This window comes from Crinia signifera, chromosome 1, assembly GCF_055691185.1.
Source record: "Crinia signifera chromosome 1, ASM5569118v1, whole genome shotgun sequence".
Classification (NCBI taxonomy): domain Eukaryota; kingdom Metazoa; phylum Chordata; class Amphibia; order Anura; family Myobatrachidae; genus Crinia; species Crinia signifera.
In genome coordinates, this window is record NC_139217.1 from 243338932 (window position 1) to 243363936 (window position 25005).

Genomic DNA, 25005 nt, shown 5'->3' on the forward strand with positions numbered 1-25005 from the left:
CCAGCAAGAGATGCAAAGCCTAACATTATGTACACATGGGCTGATGTGGTAGCTGCCGATATCGATACATTATTGGCAGCTGCCAGGACATGGCAGGGAGGGGTGCTGTGCTGCACAGTCCATTTCTACTCTCAAGTCCAATACCTCAGGGAAAGCATTGGGATTAAATTGAGATCGGATGCGGCAAGACACGATGCGATTTGCATTAGGTGGATATTGATTTTGACTATGTAGTCGGTCACTTGTGTGAAAATCTGCCATACACACTTAATGGTGTGCCCGAAGTTACCATTTTACTGACACAACACACTGAATTTGCATATGTCCACCTACTGTACAAAGAGAATGAATACTGAGAATGAACCATAGAAAACAGGGCACATTGTTAAGAATGCACACACACTACATGATACTAAGTACATTTGGCCAATATCTTATGACAAGGCTGACTGGTCATATAATCAGAAGTGAGAGTTCCTGGGTGGTTATACTGTCGGCTTTATTTCAGTTTCACAAAACTGCTCAGCTCTCTATACACTGGGCCTGGTTCTGGTTGACTTGGTAAGCTGTAAAGATTGCAGATTTCTGAGTCCACTAGTGCCCACCCCGACGAAACTCCCCCACCGTTGTATACCCTTGTAATCATGTGAGAGGATGTACACACCCCCTGGCATGTGCCTGCAACAGGAGAAATCATTTGATGGTTGGCAACCATCGAATGATTTCTCCTAGGCTCGCAAATATGTCAGTGGAGACTGACTTATATTTGTGGGCGCCCGGACGAAGACAAGGTGGGTGGCTGACGCCATGTGACTTCAGCTGCCCACCCCCCTGCACACTTTGGACCGCCTGCATTTGCATGGGACTGCCATCCGTTACCATGGGGACCATAGCTGCCACCGCCCATGTCTTGCCCTTCCTCCCTCTCTGCTGCGAATGGCCCGGCGACAGTGTAAATCGCGATTTTGGTTCATTGCAAATGAACCAGAATTGGCCCCACTATGAACCTTTAGGCTTGACCCAATCAGGCTAAGAATGAGAGGACAAGTAAGTGTTAGTGGACTTTTTTTTTTTTTTTTTACCCTTAATGGCAGCACTACTTTTCTGCTTAAACAATGTCAGCACTATACATATTTTTCATTTGTATGAGGCACTATTGTCTCCCTTTTTATAGGAGGTTTTGTTGTATTTATTTTAAAAAGTGTCAAGGTTTTATTGGTAATTGTAAAGGGGGTCTACTTACTTTTATTAATGATATTATTATTATTTTATTAATATATATATATATAATAGAAGTGAAAGTGCAAGTCCTAAACATTTTAGAATCTTGCACAATATATACAATATATATTATACTTATCTGGTTTCAATAGTCTATTGAAAGCTAAGATAAACCCATTGCTTAGCATCATTTATACAGTTTGTTCATCACCATTCTCCCAAAGGACCAACCCAAATTCTGAATAGAATGGACCTATCAGAGAATATGGCAAAGTGTGGCTATCATTGTCTTCCCTTCAATATGACAGACTATCTTGCCTGTTACAACCATGCATTTTAACATATTATATTGCTGTATCTGAGAAATACTGTATGTTATAGGATATTAGCAGGCTCCCGCACCCCCACCCCACAACAAGGTATTAGCACAACCCCCCCCCCACGGTCACAACATCAACAGAACACATAAGCAATTGTGATTCACCCCCTGTCTCCTGTGAATAGACCATGTGAGCATGTGCACAGCGTCTATTCATGCCCTTAAAGCGGCAAAACATTTTCAGGCGCGTCTACGGCGCGCACCAGTATCCCTCCTCCTCCAACCTCAAAGTTGGGAGGTATCTAGTCAAAATCGCCTGCCAAAATTGCACTGTGTGTACACCCTTTTAGCTATCATTCATTATTATATCACATTTCAAGCCATATGCAAAATCTAAATTGTTCATTAGCTTCCTGCAGAGAGGAGTCAAGCCGCAGCAAGCATGTGCATACACTAAGGGACCTGCCAGATGTTCCGTAATTTAAAGTAGGCAAAAGAACCAAGACAGTGAACCTAAGAAATATCACAGTTGGAATGATCTTGCTATAAGGCATCTATACATTTCTTGAGTTTGTACCTTAACAAAATCTTAAGCTACTGTAGCTTATCCATAATAAAACACGCTGACACAAAAACGACTCGGGCACTATAGCATTAGATCTAAAAGGTCATTTTTACTTATTAATTGATATGACCCTTCTTTGTAAAAGGGCTTGCAAAAAGGCACCATGTGATGTCACATAACATGCCAGTGACTTAAATGCCCCAACTACTAAATATGACGGCAACTGAAACGCCCCATCCGACTAAAGCATAACCTAACTCTGGGAAGTCTCATCACCCCTTATTTGGCCGGTGTGGGTATTCCCGTGGAGGAATGCCCAATGTGTCTCCCTGCAAAGGCAAGACACACCCACCATCTTTCAAGGAGCAGTGCCTCCCAACACTCTCTTATGCCACAAGTGACTGCTGGACCATGACGCCGTACCACCTAGTTTTAAAGAAATGGTAAATGTAGCGAAATCAATTTAGATACCTGAAAGGCAAGGGAGTGTGGGAGGGGCTGAAACTTCTGAAAGAGGAAGCAGCTCCTGCAGGATAGCGCCTATATACCCCTCTCCTAGGCTCACGCCCCATTTCTCTCTCATAGGCTACCAGAAAAAACTGTAACTGCAACCAAACTTGAGACAACTAGCAGTCATCAACTTCTACTACAAACACAAAATGTAATCCTCTTAACTACGCTTTGGCTTAGGCAGCCCTCGCTTAATCTAAGAAAACAACAAAATTGCAAAGGTAAAAAGAAAAATGATAATAATCGCAACGCTGTTATCACAATGCTGCAGTATCCTGGCTTAGATGTCATGGATGATAACTGATTTTTCCGCCAGCACCAACTAAAAGAGAGATGAATCTAGAACAAAAGCCCAAGAAATAAGACATAAAAATAAAGAAGAGGTTTATCATTTTAGTATAAGATCATGAACTGTGTTATAGCTGGGATGACTGTCAGAATCCTGACTGCATCCCTTCAAGGACAGAAATCTCTATGCCTTGCCAGTATTACATACTTCACTTAAACTGAAACATTATAGTAGTAAAAATACCTAATAGTATGTGCTTCGTTCCCAGAACATAGCAATAATCTGATAACTAATCTCTATGAAATTACTTCCATGCTACAGATGTTAGTTTGAATTTAAAATATATATATATACTATATTGACAAAAGTATTTGGCTACACCTGTTAAATATTGAATTTAATCAGGCCCTTTACCACAGGTGTATAAAATTAAGCACCTAGCCAGTCTCTATATGCAAACATTTCAAATACAAAATGGGTAATTCTGAAGAGCTCAGTGACTTCAAGCATGGTACTGTGATAGAATGTTCCCTTTGCAATAAGACACTTTGTGAAATTTAATCCCTGCTCCCATGCCCACCTCTAAGCATATTTGCCTGTTTTGCTAGATGAGACCCAAATGACAGGGGAGAAGGCAAGGAAGAGGCTGACATGATTAAACTCTGCCCAAGTTGAACAAAAACGCCCTGATTTACATCTCTCCTGGGAGGGGCAAAAATTATGTGAAATTACGCAATTTGCGTCATTTTAGCCCTGAATACTGGCATTTGTCTTGGCGGGAAAGGGAGTGCTGGGACTCTACAGAGCATGCAGGATACTTGCACACCTTCTCGGGGGGGCTGTGAGGGGAACCTGATTTTCGGGAGCATCCCGCCATTTTGGGAGGGTAGCAACATAGAGTAAGACCATGCTAAATCACAGAGCTGGTTCAATGTCTGCTAAGGCACATGGTGCATAAAATTTGCTGATGCACTACAATTAATGTAAGCATAAAAACCGTGTGGCAGAAGGTTAAAGGAATGGGTTTCCATGACGAGCAGCTGCATGTATGCCAATGCCAAGTGAGTGGAGTGGTGTAAAGCACACCGACACTGGACTGTGGAGCAATGGATACATGTTCTGTGGAGAGATGAATCATGCTTCTCTGTGTGGCAGTAAGATGGGCAAGTCTGGGCATTGCAGATGCCAGTAGAATGGTACCTGCCTGACTGCATTATGCCAACTGTAAATTTTAGTGGATGAGGGATAATGGCATGGGGCTGTTTTTCAGGGTTTGGGCTAGGTCCTCTATTTCCAGTGAAGGGAAATCTTAATGCTTCAGCATACAAGACATTTTGACAATTCACTGCTTTCAACTTTGCTCAAACAATTTGTGGAAGGAACTTTTCTACTCCAACATGACCATGCCCCAGTGCACAAAGCAATCACTATAGAGACATGGGCCTGATTCAGCTTGGCTCAGTAAGCCGTGAAAATGGCAGACCATTGAATGATTTCTCTTGCTTTTGGAAATAAGTCACTCGAAACAGACTTTTATTTCCTCCGCAAATCGCCTGAAGACGTCAGCTGCCCGCTGACCTGTGACGTCAGCCCGCCTGCCTTCCCATTGGATGCCCATAAAATAGTGGATGTTCCCATGGTCCAGCACCGTTTCCACCCCAGTCCTCCCCTATACCTCCCAAAGCCGTTCGGTGCTGGGGTTTGCAAAGTGATCCTGAATCAGCCCCATGGTTTGATGAGTTTGGTGTGGAAAACTTTTTCTCAGTGCCTGACCTCATTGTGGAAAGCCTTCCAAGAAGACTGGGAGCTTCTATAGCTGCAAAAGTAGGGCCAACACCATATTAAAGTATATGTATTTGTATATGTAGATGTATTTAATATGTATTAAAGTATATGTATTTGAATTCAGTGTCATTACAGTCCCTGTTGGGGTAATAGTCAATCTGACAGACGATTTCTACTATGACAGCCAATAGATTCACATCAAAAGGTCGACATTGGCAAAAGGTCAACACAAGCAAAAGTTGATATGAGAAAGTTTGACGCGTGGAAAGATCAACATTAGTAGTTTTTTTTCCCCATTTTCATAGTGGTTAGCTAGTGTCAGAGTCCAAGTATGCCTGGCACACTTGGCCTCTGATTGGACACAGTAAAGTGTGCCAGGCACAGTGGTAGCCATGTGAAGGGACGTGGTACAATTATTTGGGGTCTGCATGATCACGTGTCACCAAAAAAGTGGAAACCGAATGCCCACCTTTCCATGTCAACTGGTTGTCAATGTTGACCTACAGTAGTGCATGCCGACCATTTGTCTGTGAGCTATACCACACCCATGTTACACTATGTGAAATATTTATTTATATTTATTTATTACCAGTTATCTATATAGCGCACAATTATTTTGCAGCGCTTTACAAAGAACATTTGAACATTCACATCAGACCCTGCCCTAGTGGAGCTTACAATCTATGGGGTAGATGTATGAAGCTGCGCTATGTCATTTATGCACAAACTTTAACTGCAGGTTTTAGAGGTTTTTTTACAATGTATTAATTGCACACTTAACTACTTTGCGCCACGGTCCCCTTGAAGCCTCGCTGGTGTTTGCGGTGCGGGCGATTGTCAGACATAAAGTGTCAGTAAAAGCCGCTGCATCTGGATCACCAGCCCCAGGCTGGCGTTGTCCTCTTCCAACAGCAGGGACGATGCTGTCCCCACTGCTGGCTCCAGGCTGCACATGAGATATCGCGATAATAGCGAGATCTCACACCTGACCGGGGGAAAGAGAGCTGGTCTCACTAGGATTAGAGCGGCAGCAGCGTAAAACAATAAATGCATCGCTTATGTCCCCAGATGGGAAAGAATGGTAATTGTTAATCACATCCAGAATGATAATACATTGCAATAATACGGGTACCCACTTCTCCAGGTTGCAGGAAAAGCGGGACGTAAATCGCATGTTAAAACATCTACCCCAATATTCCCTACCACGTGCACGCACATTCATTTTAAGGTGTTTTTTTTTGGGGAGGGGGGGGGGGGGGAAATTAACCTATTAGTATTTTTTTGCATTGTCAAGGAAATCGACGCAAGCACAGTATATATAAACTCCACACAGTTAGGGCCATGATTGGAATCAAACCCATGACCTCAGTGCTGTGAGGGAGTAATGCTAACCATTACACCATTCATACCGGTAATTATTTCCTGCTATTAATTTGTCTTTTTAAAATTTAAATAGCTAAAATATGAAATTTGAAAACATTTTTTTGAAACTTGCAATATGATTAATAAAATATACACAATTACAGGAAATTGTTTTCAGAGATAGAAAAAGCAGGATATGTTTACATAAAAGAGAACAGGAAACAAAACACATTTATACATATTCTGTTCATTCAGGGGTAGATGTATGATGTATGAAGCAGGGGTAGATGTATGAAGCAATGATAAGGGAGTAGAAGTGATAAAGTGCCTGGTACTTTATCACCAACCAGTCAGCTTCTGACTGTAAGTTACAGCTGGGTTTAAAAAGGGACAGTTAGAAGCTGATTGGCCAGTGATAAAGTACCAGGCACTTCTCCTCCCTTATCTCTGATACCCCTTTACACTGACAAATATTTACCGGGTTATTGCACATGAACGCGCATCAACCCAGGAAATTGGTCAGTGTGAAAGGGTCTTGAAAGATTATCCCGGGTCCAGCGTTACAGTATTTCAACCCGGGTCTTGACCTGAGTTGGACCCGGAAACGCTCGTGGCTCCAGGCGCAGTGTGAACGGGTATCCTGGTTGCATACCTCCCAACTTTTTAAGTTTTGATATCGGAACGTCTGCGTGGCCTATGTAAAAGGGGCCTCCAGCTCTTCTGTCTCTGTGATTAGATGCAGTGGGCATATGCACAGTGTCTGATCAACGCAGAGCAGACAGCAGTAACGGGGGGGGGGGGTCTACCAACTGCCCTCCACCATGGTACAATGCTGCCCGTGGGTGGGACCTGGGGGCCGGGACTATTCCAAAAAAAGTACCGTAAAAATCAGGACAGTTTGGAGGTATGGTATTGCCTAGCAGTCAGTCCACAGAGGGTTACAATTCTATAGCAATTAATTGTAAAACTCCAACACATGACTTTCACATGATGTAAATCATTTCATGTGAGATCACAAGTTTGGATCTTAATCTATGGCCTCTATGACACAAGATCAAAGTGCATCTCCTGACTATCATTCCACAGTGCTCTCATTCATTACAAATTGATAGCAATATTAGGATATAGGATTGCTACAAAGAAAGAATTATTGTTTAAAATCTGCTTGTGGAATATTATAAGGGAAGATATATGTACTGTAGGGGGCTCCCTACAATGGGGGAGGGGGTACCCCCCCCCCTCACCTCTGGACGACCCGGGTGTAAAATATTGCAGCATAATGGTGAGCTGTGCACCTGAGCAGCATAGCACACCATGCAGCAGGCTTCAATTATATACATTTTATTATTGAGAAGTCATGAATACAGAAAAAAAAGTGTGTGGACTAGCACTGTCATGCAGTGGGGTCCATTCACAGGAGACAGAGGGACAAGGGGCATGCCAGTAGTTAACAGAGCACTGGACATACCTCTTCATGATGGTACATGTGGGCATGGCTCATGGTCATGGCGTTCCTGCAAAGCCACATCCCTTTTCCCAAGGCTGTGCCCCTTTACAGCACCTGCACAGTAATGGTGCAGCTTCTCCACACAAAAACCACAATCCAGGGACACTTTTTATGGTGAACTGGACTAGGTACTTATTGTGTGACCTCTGTCAGAATACTATTCTAATCTCTTGTTAAGTACGATGCAGAGTGACTTATTTTTTGCATTGCAATACTAATACATTTGTGATCTATTTCTCTGCTGCAGATGAGAACGAAGACATGTATGGTTATGGCAGAAGTTGAAGGTAAGAATATTCACTGTAACTTGATCTGCAATGAATACACTACACATGTCCAGAGTAGTGCAGTACCTAGACATTTTGGCACTGTGCGCCACAAAGGGAATTGGTTCCCCCCCATACTAAAAAAAATGGACAGTGCGCGCATTGAAAATTTAGGAGCGTGGCTTTACATGGAGAGGCGTGGCCACATATTAGTACCAATTCACATTATTCCACACAGTACCAGTTGTCTACATTCCACTGCTGAAGTGGCCACACACAGGGCACAGGATATTGTGTGGGGCAGATATAGTGCGGGATATAGAGCAGTTTGGATACAGCACGGATATAGTGTGTGTTGGATACAGTACATGTTGGATACTGTGTAGGTTGGATACACCCATAGTACACTTACTGTGACATGAGGTGTTGGAAAAACAGGGTTGCTGTCAGTTTCCTCAGAGTGGAGTGTCAGCAGTGCAGGGCAGCGGCGTAACTATAGCACCGCAGCCCCCGCCACCGCGGGGGGGCGCTGTGCATGTGGGGGCGCCGGGGGCTGCGGTGCTATAGTTAACCCCCCCAATCCCCCGCAGACTTACCTATCGCGCTGGTCCCGGCGGCTCCGTTCTTCTGCTGAGGACCACCAGAAAATAGCCGCCCCCATATAGCAAACAGTTCTCTGAAACTGTCTGCTGTATGGGGGCGGCCATTTTCTGGTGGTCCTCAGCAGAAGAACGGAGCCGCCGGGACCAGCGCAATAGGTAAGGCTGTGGGGGATTGAGGGGGGGTTTGCATGGGCGACGGCGGGGCAGGGGGGGGGGTAGGGGTGCTTAGCGGGGCAGGGGGGCGCCCCCCCTAACGGCGGGGGGCGCCCAAAACGTAGCTAGGCCACTGGTGCAGGGGAACCCGGGTGTGTCGGCAGTACTAATGTGCTGGTGGTGTACTCAGTTCGAGGTTGACAGCAGTGCCCACAGTTCAAGGAAATCAATGGTGTCAGCAGTGCAGGAGTCTTTCACAAAGTATTTCTAGAATTCAAGCGCAACAAGAAGTTGTGCAGCTAAGGTATCACCAAAATTAGTGTTTGTCAATCACCAACAGTAAACAAATGTGCAAAAAAGTTATTAATGACACCACTAAGCGCTACTTCCAAGATGCAATCAAACCTTTAAAGATAGAATGCAATACATAACTTTTGATTTGAACAAGTGATTTGCCACTTCATAAGTCCCGAATGAAGATGGTATCTTTCTAATTCTGTAAGAGATACTCTCCAAAAAACCACAATGAGGGTTTTTTTGGAGATAAAGAAACAACAAAGAATTGGTGCAATACGTTTAGGACAAATGGAAGTGATTTTTATTCAAAGATATGCACTCACAAGGCATGCGATAGGTAAATGGCATGTATATGGTCCCATATGGCAAAAACTGCTGGGCTAGTTTTCAAGCTGCAACTATTCCATGGGAATAACATTATTTCTGTGAATACAAAGATCTCCAAGTCATCCACATCAGTTGTAGTAGGATGTGTTGGAGACCAGAAAACAGAAAACAAATTGGTGCAATACTTTCTTAAACAGTGACAGATATTTATTGTGGTAATACACTCACAAAGAAAGCATGATATAAAAGCATGTAACAAATCCACCAGGCAAAAACTGCTAGGCCAGTCCTGAACAGGATCTCTCACCCACGATGTTACCAGGGAGGTAAATGGATTCCAAGTGCCGGCTCAAGGGTCCACTAACCAGTATCAGGAAGGGCTGTGCAGTAGGTCCACGGTGGTCACAACACACACTTAACGTGATTCGGACTCTAAGTCCTTCGTCAGAACTGACGAAGGACTTAGAGTCCGAAACGCGTTAAGTGTGTGTTGTGACCACCGTGGACCTACTGCACAGCCCTTCCTGATACTGGTTAGTGACCCTTGAGCCGGCACTTGGAATCCATTTACCTCCCTGGTAACATCGTGGGTGAGAGATCCTGTTCGGGACTGGCCTAGCAGTTTTTGCCTGGTGGATTTGATACATGCTTTTATATCATGCTTTCTTTGTGAGTGTATTACCACAATAAATATCTGTCACTGTTTAAGAAAGTATTGCACCAATTTGTTTTCTGTTTTCTGGTCTCCAACACATCCTACTACAACTGATGTGGATGCCTTGGAGATCTTTGTATTCACAGAAATACTGTTATTCCCATGGAATAGTTGCAGCTTGAAAACTAGCCCAGCAGTTTTTGCCATATGGGACCATATACATGCCATTTACCTATCGCATGCCTTGTGAGTGCATATCTTTGAATAAAAATCACTTCCATTTGTCCTAAACGTATTGCACCAATTCTTTGTTGTTTCTTTATCTCCAAAAAAACCCTCATTGTGGTTTTTTGGAGAGTATCTCTTACAGAATTAGAAAGATACCATCTTCATTCGGGACTTATGAAGTGGCAAATCACTTGTTCAAATCAAAAGTTATGTATTGCATTCTATCTTTAAATGTTTGATTGCATCTTGGAAGTAGCGCTTAGTGGTGTCATTAATATCTTTTTTGCAGCAGTGCAGGAGTGCCAACTGTGTCTGCATTGGGGGTGGCAGTTGTGTCTGCAGTGCAGTGAGTGGCTGTGTCGGCAGTACAAGGGTGCCTGTAGTGCCATAATGCTGCTGCCTGGCTGGAGATTTCAGAAGACCCACTGAATCAATGGGCTGCTTTTAAAAAAAAAATTTCAATGGGAAAGCCACTGATTGGCTGAGAGCCGTCACAGACAGCTCTTTGGGCCAATCAGTGGCCATCTATTGATTTATTGGGACTTTTGACATTTCTGGTTCTCCTGCTGCCGCAGCCTGTTTCTTGGTGCTATCCTCTCTCCCCGCAGCAGCCGAGCAGCAGCAGGAGGCAAAGCGGTGAGAACGCTTGCTCTAAAGACTAGTTGGGTGCCAGCAGTGCGCCTACAGTGTAGATGCGCTGTGGGTAAGGCACAGCTGGCACCAGGGCCGGCGCCACCACTAGGCATCTTAAGGCATTTGCCTAGGGCACCGGCCACTGGAGGGCAGCAGTTCGGAGCAGCCAGCCCCCCCCCAGCCCTCCCCCCCCCGGATGGAGGTGAGCGGAGGAGAACCCCACCCCCCTGGCTATATGCAGCAGGGGGGTCCATGCTGTCTGCATATAGCCGGGGGGGGGGGGGGAGTGGCGTGCGGCCAGTGTTTTCAAAATCAGAAGCGCTTCCTGCGCCACCGCCTGGCGGATGATGATGGACGGCAGCACTTCAGCGGGTGGCTCCCTCTCTTCTGGCCGGATGGCGGCACCCGACGGGGCTCTGTAAGTTGCTGTGGGTGCCGCAGGTACCCCTCAGACCGCGCGGACCCCCCTGCTGCATATAGCCCCCCCGCCCAGCTGAAGCTGTCATTTCAAGCTTCCGACGCCACTGTGAAAGGTTCAGCGGGTAGGAGGAGAAGAAGGAAAGGAGCCGGAGGAACCTGACATTGGAGCCAGGTTTCACACTTCATATAAAGTGTGACAGATGCAGCCATTAGTAACAGCAGAATAGCAAACTGGCTTCTCCTTGCTTTGCATGAACTAGTGAGAGGGTTGTGACGGCTCAGTATAGGACTTCAGGATTTGTTACCATGGTAGAGAACATGCTAGTTCATTGCTGATCGAGGGGGATGTGGCTTTCCACAGTGTAATAATACAGGGAACTAAGCTTACCGACTTTGGGGTGTGGGTTGGGCCTTGTTAAGACACTGGTAGGGCCAGCAATGGCACCAGCTGCACCCACTATAGTTATGCCACTACAACCATCAATATTCAAATGTTTTTAAGCTATTATGGCTGCATATCCTCAGCTATAAATGCCTCCCCATTGCCGACCTTCATATGACTATCTTCCTTATGTCCTATTGTACTCTTTTTCTTTAATTGCTTAGGACACAGGTTCTCAAAGTCATTCCAGGACCCTACACAGTGCATGTTTTGCAGGTCTCCTCACAGAATCACAAGTGAAATAATAAGCTCCCCCTGTGGATCTTTTAAAATGTGTCAGTTAGTAATGGGTGCACCTGTCGGGTGACCTGGAAAACATGTACTGTGTGGCGTCCTGAGGCCAGAGTTTGAGAACCACTGGCTTAGCAAATAAAACTATTTTTGGTACTTGTGTATTATCACGCCGCTACGTTGTCAGCGTAGACCAACGGCTGCCTAGCGTAGTCAGCATAGTGTCCCCGCGGCAGCCCTGCGTTGTCAGCATAGTGTCCCCATCAGGCATCCCTGGCAAGCCTAGTGAGTAACCCCCAAGGGGGCGCAGATTACTTGACGGGTAATCTGCGTCCCCTCGCGGGGCGTGCTGCGCTCTCCGCGCTTCGGGCTTGGTGGCTTGCTGCGCTCGCCACACTTTATAAGTTCAACTCCACGTCAGCGTGGATAGTGGGGGTATGAACCCGTCGAGAGGATGCATACCGCGTCACCTCGCGGGGCTCGCTACGCTCTCCACACTTCGGGCAGACGTGGATAGTGGGGGGTGTTTCATGAACAGATTCACACCTGTCATGTCAGGCAGGTTAAAATGGTCAATGGTTCCCGCATAATGTAATAAGTGCTGACTGACTCTGCTAACTGCGGAAGCTCCAGCTAGCCGCAAACATACTGACTACGCTGGCTGCGGGAATACAACGCTGATACTGACAGGGACGCTGACTACAGTAACTATGCTGGCTGCAGGAACACACTGCTGATACTGACAGGGACGCTGACTACGCTGACTATGCTGGCCGCGGGAACACTACGCTGATTTTGACAGGGACACTACGCTAACTACGTAACGGGCACCGTGATAATACACAAGTACCCTATTTTTCAATGAATGAACTATTTAGTGAATAGGAAATATATTTAATAACTGATTATGTTTGTCCTTAATAAGAATATTTGGCCTCTATAAACAAAATTAATCATTTATTTTCCTTAGTGTAGTGGATCTTATACTTTGCTCTAGCTCTTTTGGCATCAATTCAATATAGGCCAAGGGGTTAAAAAATACATTAAAAGCCCCTAAAAACAATGACTGGGACATTCCATTGTGCTTTCCTGATGAATTAGTTCAGTTTGTCTTTTTAGTCAGGCAGCAAATCAAGACCAAACTTTCATTCATTTCAAAGTTAAATGTATTTAAAAAAATAGGGCACCCATGTTTGTGAACTGGCAATATAGTTGCAATTTCAGCTATCTCTTTTGTCACAGCTATCTCTTTTGTTGGGCGTCTTGTCAGTGAGTATAATTTGTATTATTTGAAAATTAAGAAATTGGGATGGCGATTTGCATTTGAAAATGGTGGTTTTATAGCAGTTGCACAGTTACTTAACTTTTGGTCTTGATATTTTCCTCCTATAAAATCAAATTACTTTCTCCAGTGTGACTCTTATTTTCATTGCTCTAGTCATACTGTATTGATATAGTAATATACTTCTACAGATATTTGCATAGCAATGAAAAGTGAGTGTTCAAAATGGATGTTTACAGTGTGTTATAAATATTTGACTTTGTTGTTTAGCTTTTTTAATAATTAACAACTGAAAATAACAGAGTCACAGATTCCTTCTTGCCAGCAATCTCCACAGGGTTCAACTCTATCTAACTATCATGTATTATTCATTCAATGAAGTGGTAATGCTGACAGTAGATATAATTACAGCTGCATCCCAGAGAGCCTACATAGTAAAATGAAGTGGATAATGGTGGCTGATTCTGACGATCTTATCAAACCCCCGAATGAGTGCTCAGATGCATAAAACAATTGTCATGTGTAGTCTATGGGTGCCAAATACTGTCTGTCTGTTCTTTATCATATAAACAAATCTGGCACAGTAGACTGGAATATTTGTGCTTCAGTCACTTTATAGAATATCATAACCTAAGTGGTTACTTCCTGATCTAGTTATAAAATCATTTCCCACGGTTCTTTTATTGCTATATTATTATTGCACGCCCTGACATTCAGTTGTAAAATCGGTTAGCCTATACCCTAGGCATGACAGAGGTGGGAAATGATTACAGTATATGTTTCTGAGATTACAATCAACCTATTAGTTTGCCATATTTTTCTCAATGCCAATATTTCCAGAAAACAACAACAGTAATTATGTTATTTGTACCCCCTACCCCTTTCTCTCGGCACCCCTGATAATACCACACAGTAATGCCCCTTACACATGACACACATTATTAATGTCCTTATAAACATAATTATTTATTTATTATTTATTTATTAACAGTTTTAATGACACAATTAGATAAAAGTATAACAAAACAATTTATTATTCACATGTAATATAAAAAAAATGTATATATATATATATATATATATATATATATATATATATATATATATATATATATACAGAGTGGCAAATATATAAAACACATACAGTACCTACTTATAACCCGGGTCTCAAAATGTCCTTTGCTATTTACTAAATTGAGACAGCTAACGGTATTCAATGAGGCCGGTGAGGGGGGTTGTGCGGCAGGGAAAAACCATGGCTTTTCCTCACCAAAAAAAAACCGTCTGCGCCATCAATCCCCTTCACCATATTCAATGTAAGGCTGAATCCGGCAAGGATCCCCCTAAATGATGAGGTTTTTCACAAAAGCAGTGAATTCGATTGCATTTTGTGGCGAGTGCCGCCGTTTTATTGGCCACACTCATCATTTCCTCCTCGCCTCAGGGAACAGGTGAGTGAACCAGATTCGTTGAATACCCTGACAGCGAGCTTTCTGCACTTCTATGCCATCAGGGCATTGAATTCCGCTAAGTGAGTGTATTTGAAAAAATCTTTCAGTCATGCACATACAGTACTAACTTTTTAGTGTACTACTCTGGGAAATACCCAGAAGGGGAGATGCAGTTGGTCACTATAAGGATGGGTTGCATACTATATCCTTTAGCATAATAATGTCAGTATCAATAAAATGGACTGGTGGCAGGTGAAAGATGAGGCAATTCTCAGGGAATCACATCGTCATTGGTAGGATGCAAGAGGGTGGCCTGCTCCTCCAGACAATTTGTGAGTGCCTCTGCTTAATCTGGGGGAGTTTGTAAGGTGGTAAATTAGTGGAACAAATTAATAAGTTCATGGCTGAGTCTATATCAGAGGTTCACAACCTGGGATACTTATACCCCTGAGGGTACGCTGCAGGTACTTGATATTTATATTGGTAATGGAGACAGAAGAGGAAGAAGTTGCACGTTGTCGTGGAGATGAATCACGTTATGTCACTTCTGGATCCATCTGTAGCCTCAACTGCATTTTCTCATACTTTTAACCTGACCAGCAATCCACTGGGAGCTACCTATGCTGCCCTCAGACATCAGTGGCATTACTTCTACAGGTGTTACAGGGATCCCCATAAACAGTACACAGCCAGCGGCCAGACACAGAGGGACCCAATTCCTGACCGCTCACTACGCCTTAATATAAGGACACGCATACTGCTCACTTCCACTCCACTCATAAGTACTGAGGATATTTCAAATTGAGAGGAGGGGGTCTCATAAATGAAAAGCCCAATCAAGGGTAGAGAAAAAAGCGCTGGTCTATATGATCCATTCCATGATGTAGTCATCATAAATAAATATAATATATCTTTCTTCATATACAGTGTACAGCAGTGGCGTAAATTGATCCCAGTTGCCCGGAGGCAAGATACCACCTTATATAAGTACATTTTTGCTTGTGTGTGTGTATGTATGTATGTATGTATGTATGTATGTATGTTATGTTATGTTTAAAATAAAGAGAATGTGACCTCTATGGTCCTGCTAGGAGGGGGAACCAGCCATAGAAGCGATATCAATGGATTTCAATTAACTGATTTAAACTAGCAGAGGAGGGGAGGTGCCCCCATGGGAGCAGGAGCCCGGCGGCAGATGACTCCATTGCCTCCCAGAGTTCTGCCTCTGGTGTACAGCCACTGATCCTACTTATTTGTTAACAGGAATATGGAGTGCCATACTAAAACAGAATACAAGCTCACTATATTCATCTTAATGTATTTAAATGCATGCAATGGATACATCATTTTATACCAGTATGCTGTAGACTGAAATATTTGAATGCTAGCATTGCCTTATTCTGATTTGTAATCCAGCTATATTGATTTTTCTGTGTCCAATTAACATATTCAGCAGATGTATTAAATATTAGAGATTGAAAAAGTGGAGAGAGATAAACTATCAACCAACCAGCCCCTAACTGTCATTTTCAAACAGCCTGTAACATGGAGGTTAGGAGCTGGTTAGTACTTTATCTCTCTTTAAGCTTTGATAAAGCTCCCCTTTTTAATACTAAACTGATTACTCACTATTCTTTTTTACTGACTATTTTCTCAAGTCTAAAATTGTGTTTGCTGGTCTATCTTTATTATAAGTCCGTGAGCAACTTTTTGTCTCTTTCTTTCAGAGCTTCCAACTAGTAGACATCATATGACTGTAGTTTTATTAGGATCAATTGCCTTTGTGTGCTTCATAGTACTCACATCTTACTCATTGGCTAGGTAAGGATTATGTTCTGTATATCGTGTGTGTGTGTGTATATGTATGTATTATGTATGTATGTATGTATATATATTTATATATATATATATATATATATATATATATATATATATATATATCTTTATGGATTTGAATATTTCTAGTTTGCTGGAAATAACCTGAATTATGCCTAGTAGGAGAAACTTAATAGTGACTGGTTTCTGTTAAACCTAAATGAAGAAGCCAAGGCATCTGAGTAAGATGCTCGACTTTCCTATTATCACAGTCATGTGATTGCTAAGAGGATTGCTATGATTCTATGGTATATATATATATAAGCAGAACTGAACATTTTAATAGCATTTTTAAGGGATCAAGAGTGAAGTTTACATAACAGTAAACCATAATATGATGCAACATAAAAGGTAGTAGGTCAACTAATAATAGCACAGTAGTTAACTTAAACCAATAAGATTTCTTAATGGGTAAACATTATACTATATTGTTAACTAACAATATCGGCAGAGCTCACGTATAAACGATATAGCGCACACACAATGAACAGTTTTAGGTGATATCACCAGTACCCCCCTGCTGAACATGCAGACAGCATGGTGAGCACAACAAAGCCCCTTGCGGGCTTGCTGTGCTCAATGCACTGTGGGCACGGTGGCTCGCTACACTCGCCACCTATTCTATTCTCCCTCTATGGGGGTCGTGGACCCCCACGAGGGAGAATAGCCGGTGGCCGTCGGGCTACCGTGTGTCGGGGTTTTGACTGTCGGGATCCCGACGTCGGGTAAATGACTGTCGGGATTCCGATTGTTGAGACCCCATCTGGCACCCTATGCATCCTTAGAGCTGCCATCAGAAATTGTGGGGCCCGGGACTGACAAAATAACCCCCCCCCTCTATTGTTAAACAAAATATTTTAGTCAGATATTTTATATTAGAGGTTTTGTTTTATTTTATTTATTATTTTATTTGATATAATATTAGTTACAGCCTTGCTGGGCCTGCACAAATTCAGCAGGCAATATTGTTACATCCAGAGAGCCAGCCCTGGGCCTCCCTTTTACTGCTGACTTTCACACGCTGCTCATTGCTCCTCAGGCTGGTGGCTCCTCTGCACTGTTCATTGGAACGGCATGATGTCTTTACCCATGACACACAGTACGTGGGGGATTTCTGTGAGTCGTGTGGCACCCTGGCTCCACTGCCTGTTTGAGCAGCGGGCAGCAGCCAACCCGCAGTCTGGCTCTTATAATTGAAGTAGGCAGGCAGTTGGTGTGCAGTGGGCTCTGATAAGAGAAGGGGACACTGGGGCTGGTGCGCAGGCAGCCAGAAGGTCTGCCGCTGGAAGTGGTCCCTCCCATCTCTGTCAGAGTGGCAGGGCCCAGGATAGTTGTCCCCATAGTACCCCTCTGATGGCAGCCCTGGATATCTTGATCATGGATATTGCATATTGTTTTTGCACCTTAAAGCTGATTCAGTAGGTCTCCCAATATCTTGCACATGCATGGTGATGGTACGTGGACAAATATTTCCGATCTGAAAAACAATAAAACAGATTAACAAGAGGAAGGATAGTGCTACAGACATTATGGGCCTCTCCTTGTGCTTTATCCACTGATAGCTGGGAGTGTCATACTCCCAGCTATACTAAGCTGAGGGGTGATGGGCACACAAAACAATAACAGACATGTTTGACTCCCTCTGGGAAAGTTTTCCTTTTGTTTCCATCTAAATTTCGGTGGGGAAATGTATTTTTTTATGAAAAACAGGATATGGCAGTTAAGCATTAACAAATGAATACATTTCCCCTCACACACCAAAAATTAAATACTTTTTTTTGTCATTTTATAGGTGCTGTAACAGATAATGGAAGTAAAGAATTTTGAGCTGGTCAGTAAGTTACTTTGCAATTTATCTTGAACAATATAAACCTTTAACTTTTTTCTAGCCATAATTGCTGATGACATTATACATAGAATAAATGCAGTTTATACTAAATATAATTAGATTTTAAGCAAAAACTTTGCTTTTACTCCGAAAATATGGGTACTTTAATTCAAAATTCTGCTTAAGTGTGTGATTGGCTTGATTACTAACATTCTTCAGTTATGATTAATGCCATGCTATGAACTCCTACAACTTTAGTGTTGGATAACAGGAAGAATATTTGACTTTTTAACCTCCCTTACTGCTTATCACATGACTATGCTTTCAGAAATTCTTCAGCAAGGGAAAACCTATAAATCTACTTGCAAAGATGGAACAAGTAGAGCTAGCATCTGTTATAAGTGACATAATTAAGACATGTAGAGGCAGCTTTAATAATGACTGATATTATTGTTACCACTTGTTACTAATTTTAAATGGTGCTTCAACCAATCAGCTCATAACTGTCATTTTTCAAACACAAGACAGTTAGCAGCTGATTAGCTGGGACATCATTTAAGATAAGTAAGGAGCAGTGGCGTAACTCCCGGAGGCAATGGACACTTTTGCCGCCAGGCGTTAGCCATCAGGGGGGCACAGAGGACAGGCACCAGGTCCACCATTGCAGAGTCCTTGGAGCCCCTCCGCTTGGGGATTTAAGGTCTCCGTATCAGGCCTCTCCCACTGAAAGGGCCCCGCTGACACTCGCTGCGGATTGGATCTCTATTACGGATCCGATCCGATATGCGTTCCCTGTATCGGTTCCCTCTGGAGTGCACTGACAGCGCTAGTATGGACAGCTGAGCGACTACTCAGCTGTCCAATGATATTTCAAACTGCAGCCTGCGGCACCCTGATTGCAGGGAGGAAGGAGGGGAGATCCCTGCAGCACAATTGGGACAATATATACAGAAAGGTGCCCCATGAGAATAAAGCCCTGTAATTTTATGATGAGTGTTCTGTCAAAAGGAAACCAATGTGGCTTAACAGCAAAGTCAATTTTGAAATAGCTAAAAAAAAGGAGGGCATTCAAAGCGTTTAAACAAGATGGGACACTCAAATCATTTGCTGCATATAAAGAATGTAATAAGAAATGTAAAAATACAATCAAGATGGCTAAATAAGAGACTGAACGAAAAATGGCTACAGATAGCAAATCTAATTTCTAAACATTCTACAGTTATGTAAATGGGAAACGCTTAAGGAAGGAAAATATTGGCCCACTAAAAAATAAGCAGGGTACCCTGGTAATAGAAGAAAAAGAGAAAGCGGAGTTCTGTCATAGCACTACCATTATATCTGATATTTGATGAATCAATAAACTCAGAGACAGTACCAAGGGACTGGCGCATAGCTACCGTAGTACCAATATGGAAGAAAGGTAGCAAAACTAGCCCTGAAAATTATAGATGGGTCAGCCTTACATCCATTTTGAGAAAAATATTAGAAGGAATAATAAGAGATATTATCCAAAATTTCTAATTTAATTACCTTCTATGAGTAAGTCAGTAAGAGTGTGGAAATCTGCTGATGTAATACTTCTTGATTTTGCTAAACTTTTTGACATGGTGCCTCATAAAAGGTTATTAATAAACCTAGGTAATTTAGGGTTAGGAAATAAAATTTGTAATTGGGTTAAAAACTGGTTGCACAATCGGGGACAGAGAGTGGTGGTAAATGACATATATTTTAGTTGGGGTAAGGTCCAAAGTGGAGTCCCACAAGGTTCAATATTGGGACCCACCTTGTTTAGTATATTCCTTAATGATAAAGGTAGTGACATAGTGAGTAACATTGCAATATTTGCGGACAACATTGAGTAAGGAAATGAACTCAGTAGAGGATGTGGATACACTACAAAGTGACTTAATAATAGAATAGGTTGCGATGGTGGTGGTTAGCTGCCCACAAGGGGCTTGAATGTGCTCACCCCCCCCCCCCCCCCGTTGGGCTCCTGACAGTCGAGATTCCAATGTCAAAGTAATGACCATTGGAATCCTGACTGTCGTTAAGTTATACCATACCCTTACTAACACTGTGGCTTCTTTTTTTAATAATTTTAACGTTCATTCACTTGAAGCAAGTTTAATGCTGGTAATGAGTTATAGTACAGGATACTAGTAGGTTTGCAATAAATTGTTCAAATAAAGTTTGGGAATTTTCATCTCTTCATGTAGATTTAAGTATTTTTATTTCCTCAAGATACCAGGATATGACACAGCTCTTTGGTGTTCTCTGCACAGGAAACAAGTGTTAAGTGAGCAATTTTATGTTATCTCACAAGGCAGTAAAAGTAAACTACTCCAATGTTAAAAAAAAAAAAAAAAAAAAAAAACTAAGTGCATGAATCAATGTTATCTAAAAATAGATCAGAATTCTTTATATTTATATCTGCGAGAAAACAAGAAATATTGCACATTGCAATATATTTAAATGAGAAAAAATATAGATGTTGATTTATTCAATAATGAAACTAATGAGTCACTAAGGACAATGATTAATGACTTCCAATGAACCACCATTTGCAGTGATGTCACACCATATGCCTCTAATGATGTCATACCTAATCACTGTTTCCAGAACCTGTAGCAATATGGGACCCATAGAGCTGATATGAAAACAATAGCACATTGCTTTATTAAGCATAGAAATCACAAGAAATGGTCTAAGTAGATTATTACACATGTATCTTCTAAAATAATAAATTGAACAAAAGAATGATCATAAAGTACTTTTAAAAAATAAATAATGCTATTTTTTCAAGAAAATGGTTACTCTTTTAGCCAGGAGCCTAACTCCCAGAAGCAATGGAGGTGCCAGCCTCTGGGCTTCAATCCCTGAAGGGGCATCTTCATGTACAGCAGCACCTGTGTGGTTCAAAGCCGGATCCAAGTGTGACCGCTGTTTTCCAATGGAGCTCTACGATCCACCCACTTCTGTTGCTGCATACTGAAGATAATGGGCTCTATCCCAGATAATCTCTGAGATAGGACACACCAGTGAATGTTGATACACACATTCACACACACAAATTTATTTCCCTGTTTTTTTTTATTAAAGTGGGGTACCACACTTCAACTTGTCTGAAGGCGACTGGGAAGAATTTATGCCCCTGCTTATACCATTATTTGACATCAGTGGTTCTCAGTCTCAAGACCTTTTGCGTTTCTAATAATAAGGTGGACAAGACACACACCATATTGCCAAGCAAACATTTGTATTCATCATAGGGACCTGTAATGTTTACCTTGTATAGTAAATATATATCTTTTTTACACAACATTCTTATTTGAATTTATATAACAAATGCAAGTAACACTGGTATTTTTAAAAGATATTTTGCATTGACATGTTTCAGGAAGAGAATGGATCAGTGGTTCTTAAACTGTGGGTCCTGACCATCTCAGCATGGGTCGAGACTCCATGTTGCTGACTGTCACATTGATGACTCTCTGGTCTCTCAGGAATCTGGTTTAGAGATCCGAGGAGTCGTTAAACAGCTCTGCCCTACTGCAGTGCTCTGTCTCTCATGTCTCACCTAGAAGCAGCTGCTGCCAAGGCTGCCCAGTGGCACTGGAGGTGGGGGGAGAGTACTTATTACCTAGGCACAGGCTTGTTGATGGGGCTTGGGCCCATGTTCACCTCTCTTACTGTACATGTGATTCAGCTAGAAGCTGCAGGCTCTCTCTTTAGCACAACACACACTGCTGTGTGTGGGGCACAGAGGCTGCTTTTACTAAGTGCAGGGCTCACTTTTTTAAGGGGGAGTGGCTAAACACCTGTAATAGGTTATTTTTCCTGGCTTTACCGGGACATGCTCATGCTATCTCTAGCCCTACTGCTGCCATTAGCAGGCTGCAATCCTGTCTACCATATCTACATGCATATATCAACAGCAGCGAGGCCACTCCCATGTCCTTGGGCTTCTGAGCTGTAGGACCCAGGAGTCAGAATCTGAATCTGTGATGAACCTCTTGTAAACAAGTGCAGCATGGGGGGGTCATCCATGACCACCAAGAGGGGTGGTTCCACAAGGCAGCAGCAGATGAGCAAGAGGGTAAAGAAGGGGAGCACTGAGCACAGACTTTATGGTATAGTATGTGGGGAAAAAACACCCACTGCTTCCCTCTCTCATCCCCGTCACCCTTTTCCATCCCCATAATGCACAGACTACCCTTTTTTAAGTACACTGGGGGGGGGGGGGGGTGGGGGTGGAGCAGTGGTAGACTCCAGGCATTGTACTTGTCTCTGTGTACCTAAACCCATCTAATTTTTGGCACCCAAACCATGGACTTTAAACACTTTTTTCTCGCACCTCCGGAGGCTATTAGAAAATGTGCTGCGTGAAATGGTCGTGTGATCAGAGCAATGTTTGTATTTCTCTGATAAATGACCATTAGCATAGGCGCCCAGCAGTGCGTACAGGAAAGAACCAAATTCCCCCCAAGGAATCATATATAATACATGTTTTGTTTTTTTTAAGTTATCACTTAGTGGAAACTTTTCAGAAGTCTGTCCTTCAAGGTTAGCCATATCTTTATCAGTAGTTGTATTTATAGTGTAAACATTGAGAACTTTAAATACATTTTATTATATCCTTACCCTTTATAACTTATATGTTTAAGTAAGAAATCAAATCTTATCTTAAGTTATATACTAAAAGCATTTTTGCAAATTGTGATAACATTTTCAGTTAATTGTTTAGCTCAAGAAACTATTTAACACTTTGTTTTAATAAATATCTAGCCAAAGGCGTGTCTTTGGATAACCTCTAATGGATGGATTCTGAGTTGGGATCAAAGCAAAAGAAACAATCATCTTTGTAGCTTGACAAATCGCAATTACAATACATGAGGGGGGGGGGGTATACAGTTATTGTAACATTGTAACATCTCAAATATATATATATATATATATATATATATATATATATTTATTTTTTATTTTTTCAGACTATCAGCCCCTGCAATCTGCGATTTGGTTTTGCCTGCCTGAGACAGGTGAAATAAAATCCCTGACAAGCCATGGTTCATAGCGGCATTTTTAAGGACTAACTGGATAGCCCCAGGCTAAGCAATTACAAGATACAGCCCATTTATTTATTAAATAACAGTTTCTTATATAGCGCACACATATTCTGCAGCGCTGTACAGAGTATATTTGAACATTCACATCAGTCTCTGACCCAGTGGAGCTTACAATCTATACTACATGTACATGCACACACAAATATTCTAGGGTTACTTTTGTTGGAAGCCAATTAACCTACCAGTACCTGGAGGAAACTCACAAAAGTATGGGCAGAATATACAAACTCCGCATCATCAGGGCCATGGTCGGAATCAAATCCATGACCTCAGGGGTGCCGGAGGTCTCACCGACAGTCGGGATTCCGACAGTCATTACTCCGATGTCGGAATCCCGACTGCTCCCTCGTGGGGGTCCACGACCCCCATAGAGGGCGAATAAAATAGGTGACAAGCGCAGCTCACCACCGTGCCCGCAGCATAGTGAGCACAACAGCGAGCCCGCAAGGGGCTTCCTTGCGCTCCCCCCGCTGTGCAGTCGGGATTCCGACGTCACGCTAATGACTGTCGGAATCCCGACTGTCGGTGTGTTATACCACACCCAACCTCAGAGCTATGAGGCAGTAATGCTAACCGTTACACCATCCGTACTTCCTATGCATTGCAAATACTGTACATTATATCTATTCTATCTATACATATATTCTCTCTCTCTCATATCTATCTATCTATCTATCTATCTATCTATCTATCTATCTATCTATCTATCTATCTATATATATAAGATAAGTTAACTCTGTGTTTGGTCAAGAGAGAATTCTATGTGAGTTTCCCCATTTATCTGAACTCGGAGATCTACAGTACTAACGGCAAGCACGAGTATAAAATTACGAAAGCAAATGAAAAACAATTGTGAGCATTCAGTCACAAACAAATACACTAGCGGCCAAACTCACGCTTACTTTTCACTAAAAACATACAGACAGATTTACCAAGAATTGTAATTTTAATAACAGGTTTACACCTGTAATATTGCAATACTTGGGTGAAAACTTATTTCTCAAGCATGCTGAATAGATCAGTTAGATCTGTGCAGTGGTTGTACTGTATGTACTGTATGTACTGTATGTACATGTGTTCAAAGTGGTCCCTCCTCTAAAAAAATCACTTTGGTTTCTATTTTATGACAATTTGAACACATTTACATACAGAAGCTGGCAGGGAACTAACTGATCTGTGCAATGCTTCATGTGTGGGGGAGTATTCAAGTGGGCAAACAAATGGAATACGGAGGACATTTCTCAATGTTATATACCAGTAGTTCTAAACCTCGGCCCTCTAGGTCACCCAGCATGTGCACAGGTGCAAGGGGCATTCACTTCGGGTTCCCCAGAGTGTCCTGGAAGTACCCAGGAAAATGCTGGGCGTCCCCATGCAAATGCAGGTGGGCCGCTGCCTGCCAGGAAAGGGTGGCTGATGCCACAGGAGGTCAGCCACCTGCAACATTCTTGGACCGGACGCAGCAAGTCTAAGGGCAGTATTCAATGATAAATTATGCGATGTGCAGAGAATCCTGTTTAGGATTCGCTGCACATTCGCAGGGTTCCAGAGGGCTGGAGCATTTGCTGCCAGCCCTCCCTCTCACCCTATTCAACGCTGCCCCTGACAGCGTTTTTTAACCCCTGCCGCGA

The 25005-nt window shown here is 42.6% G+C and overlaps 1 protein-coding gene across 8 annotated transcripts in view; it reads left to right on the forward strand.

The window, feature by feature from the left end:
* The window catches only part of SUSD1 (sushi domain containing 1), a 200582-nt gene that overhangs the window by 170695 nt on the left and 4882 nt on the right, over nt 1-25005 (forward strand). For 2 of the 8 annotated variants that reach the window (XM_083179479.1, XM_083179483.1), the window contains 3 exons: nt 7806-7845; nt 16273-16366; nt 18213-18251. In XM_083179479.1, coding sequence (XP_083035605.1) covers nt 7806-7845; nt 16273-16366; nt 18213-18228 — 150 coding nt within the window. In that variant the 3' untranslated portion in view covers nt 18229-18251. Of the gene's footprint in view, nt 1-7805; nt 7846-15472; nt 15533-16272; nt 16367-18212; nt 18256-20464; nt 20596-25005 lie in introns of those variants that run through there. The other 6 variants (XR_014472986.1, XM_083179486.1, XR_014472984.1 and 3 more) reach the window with 5 other exon arrangements.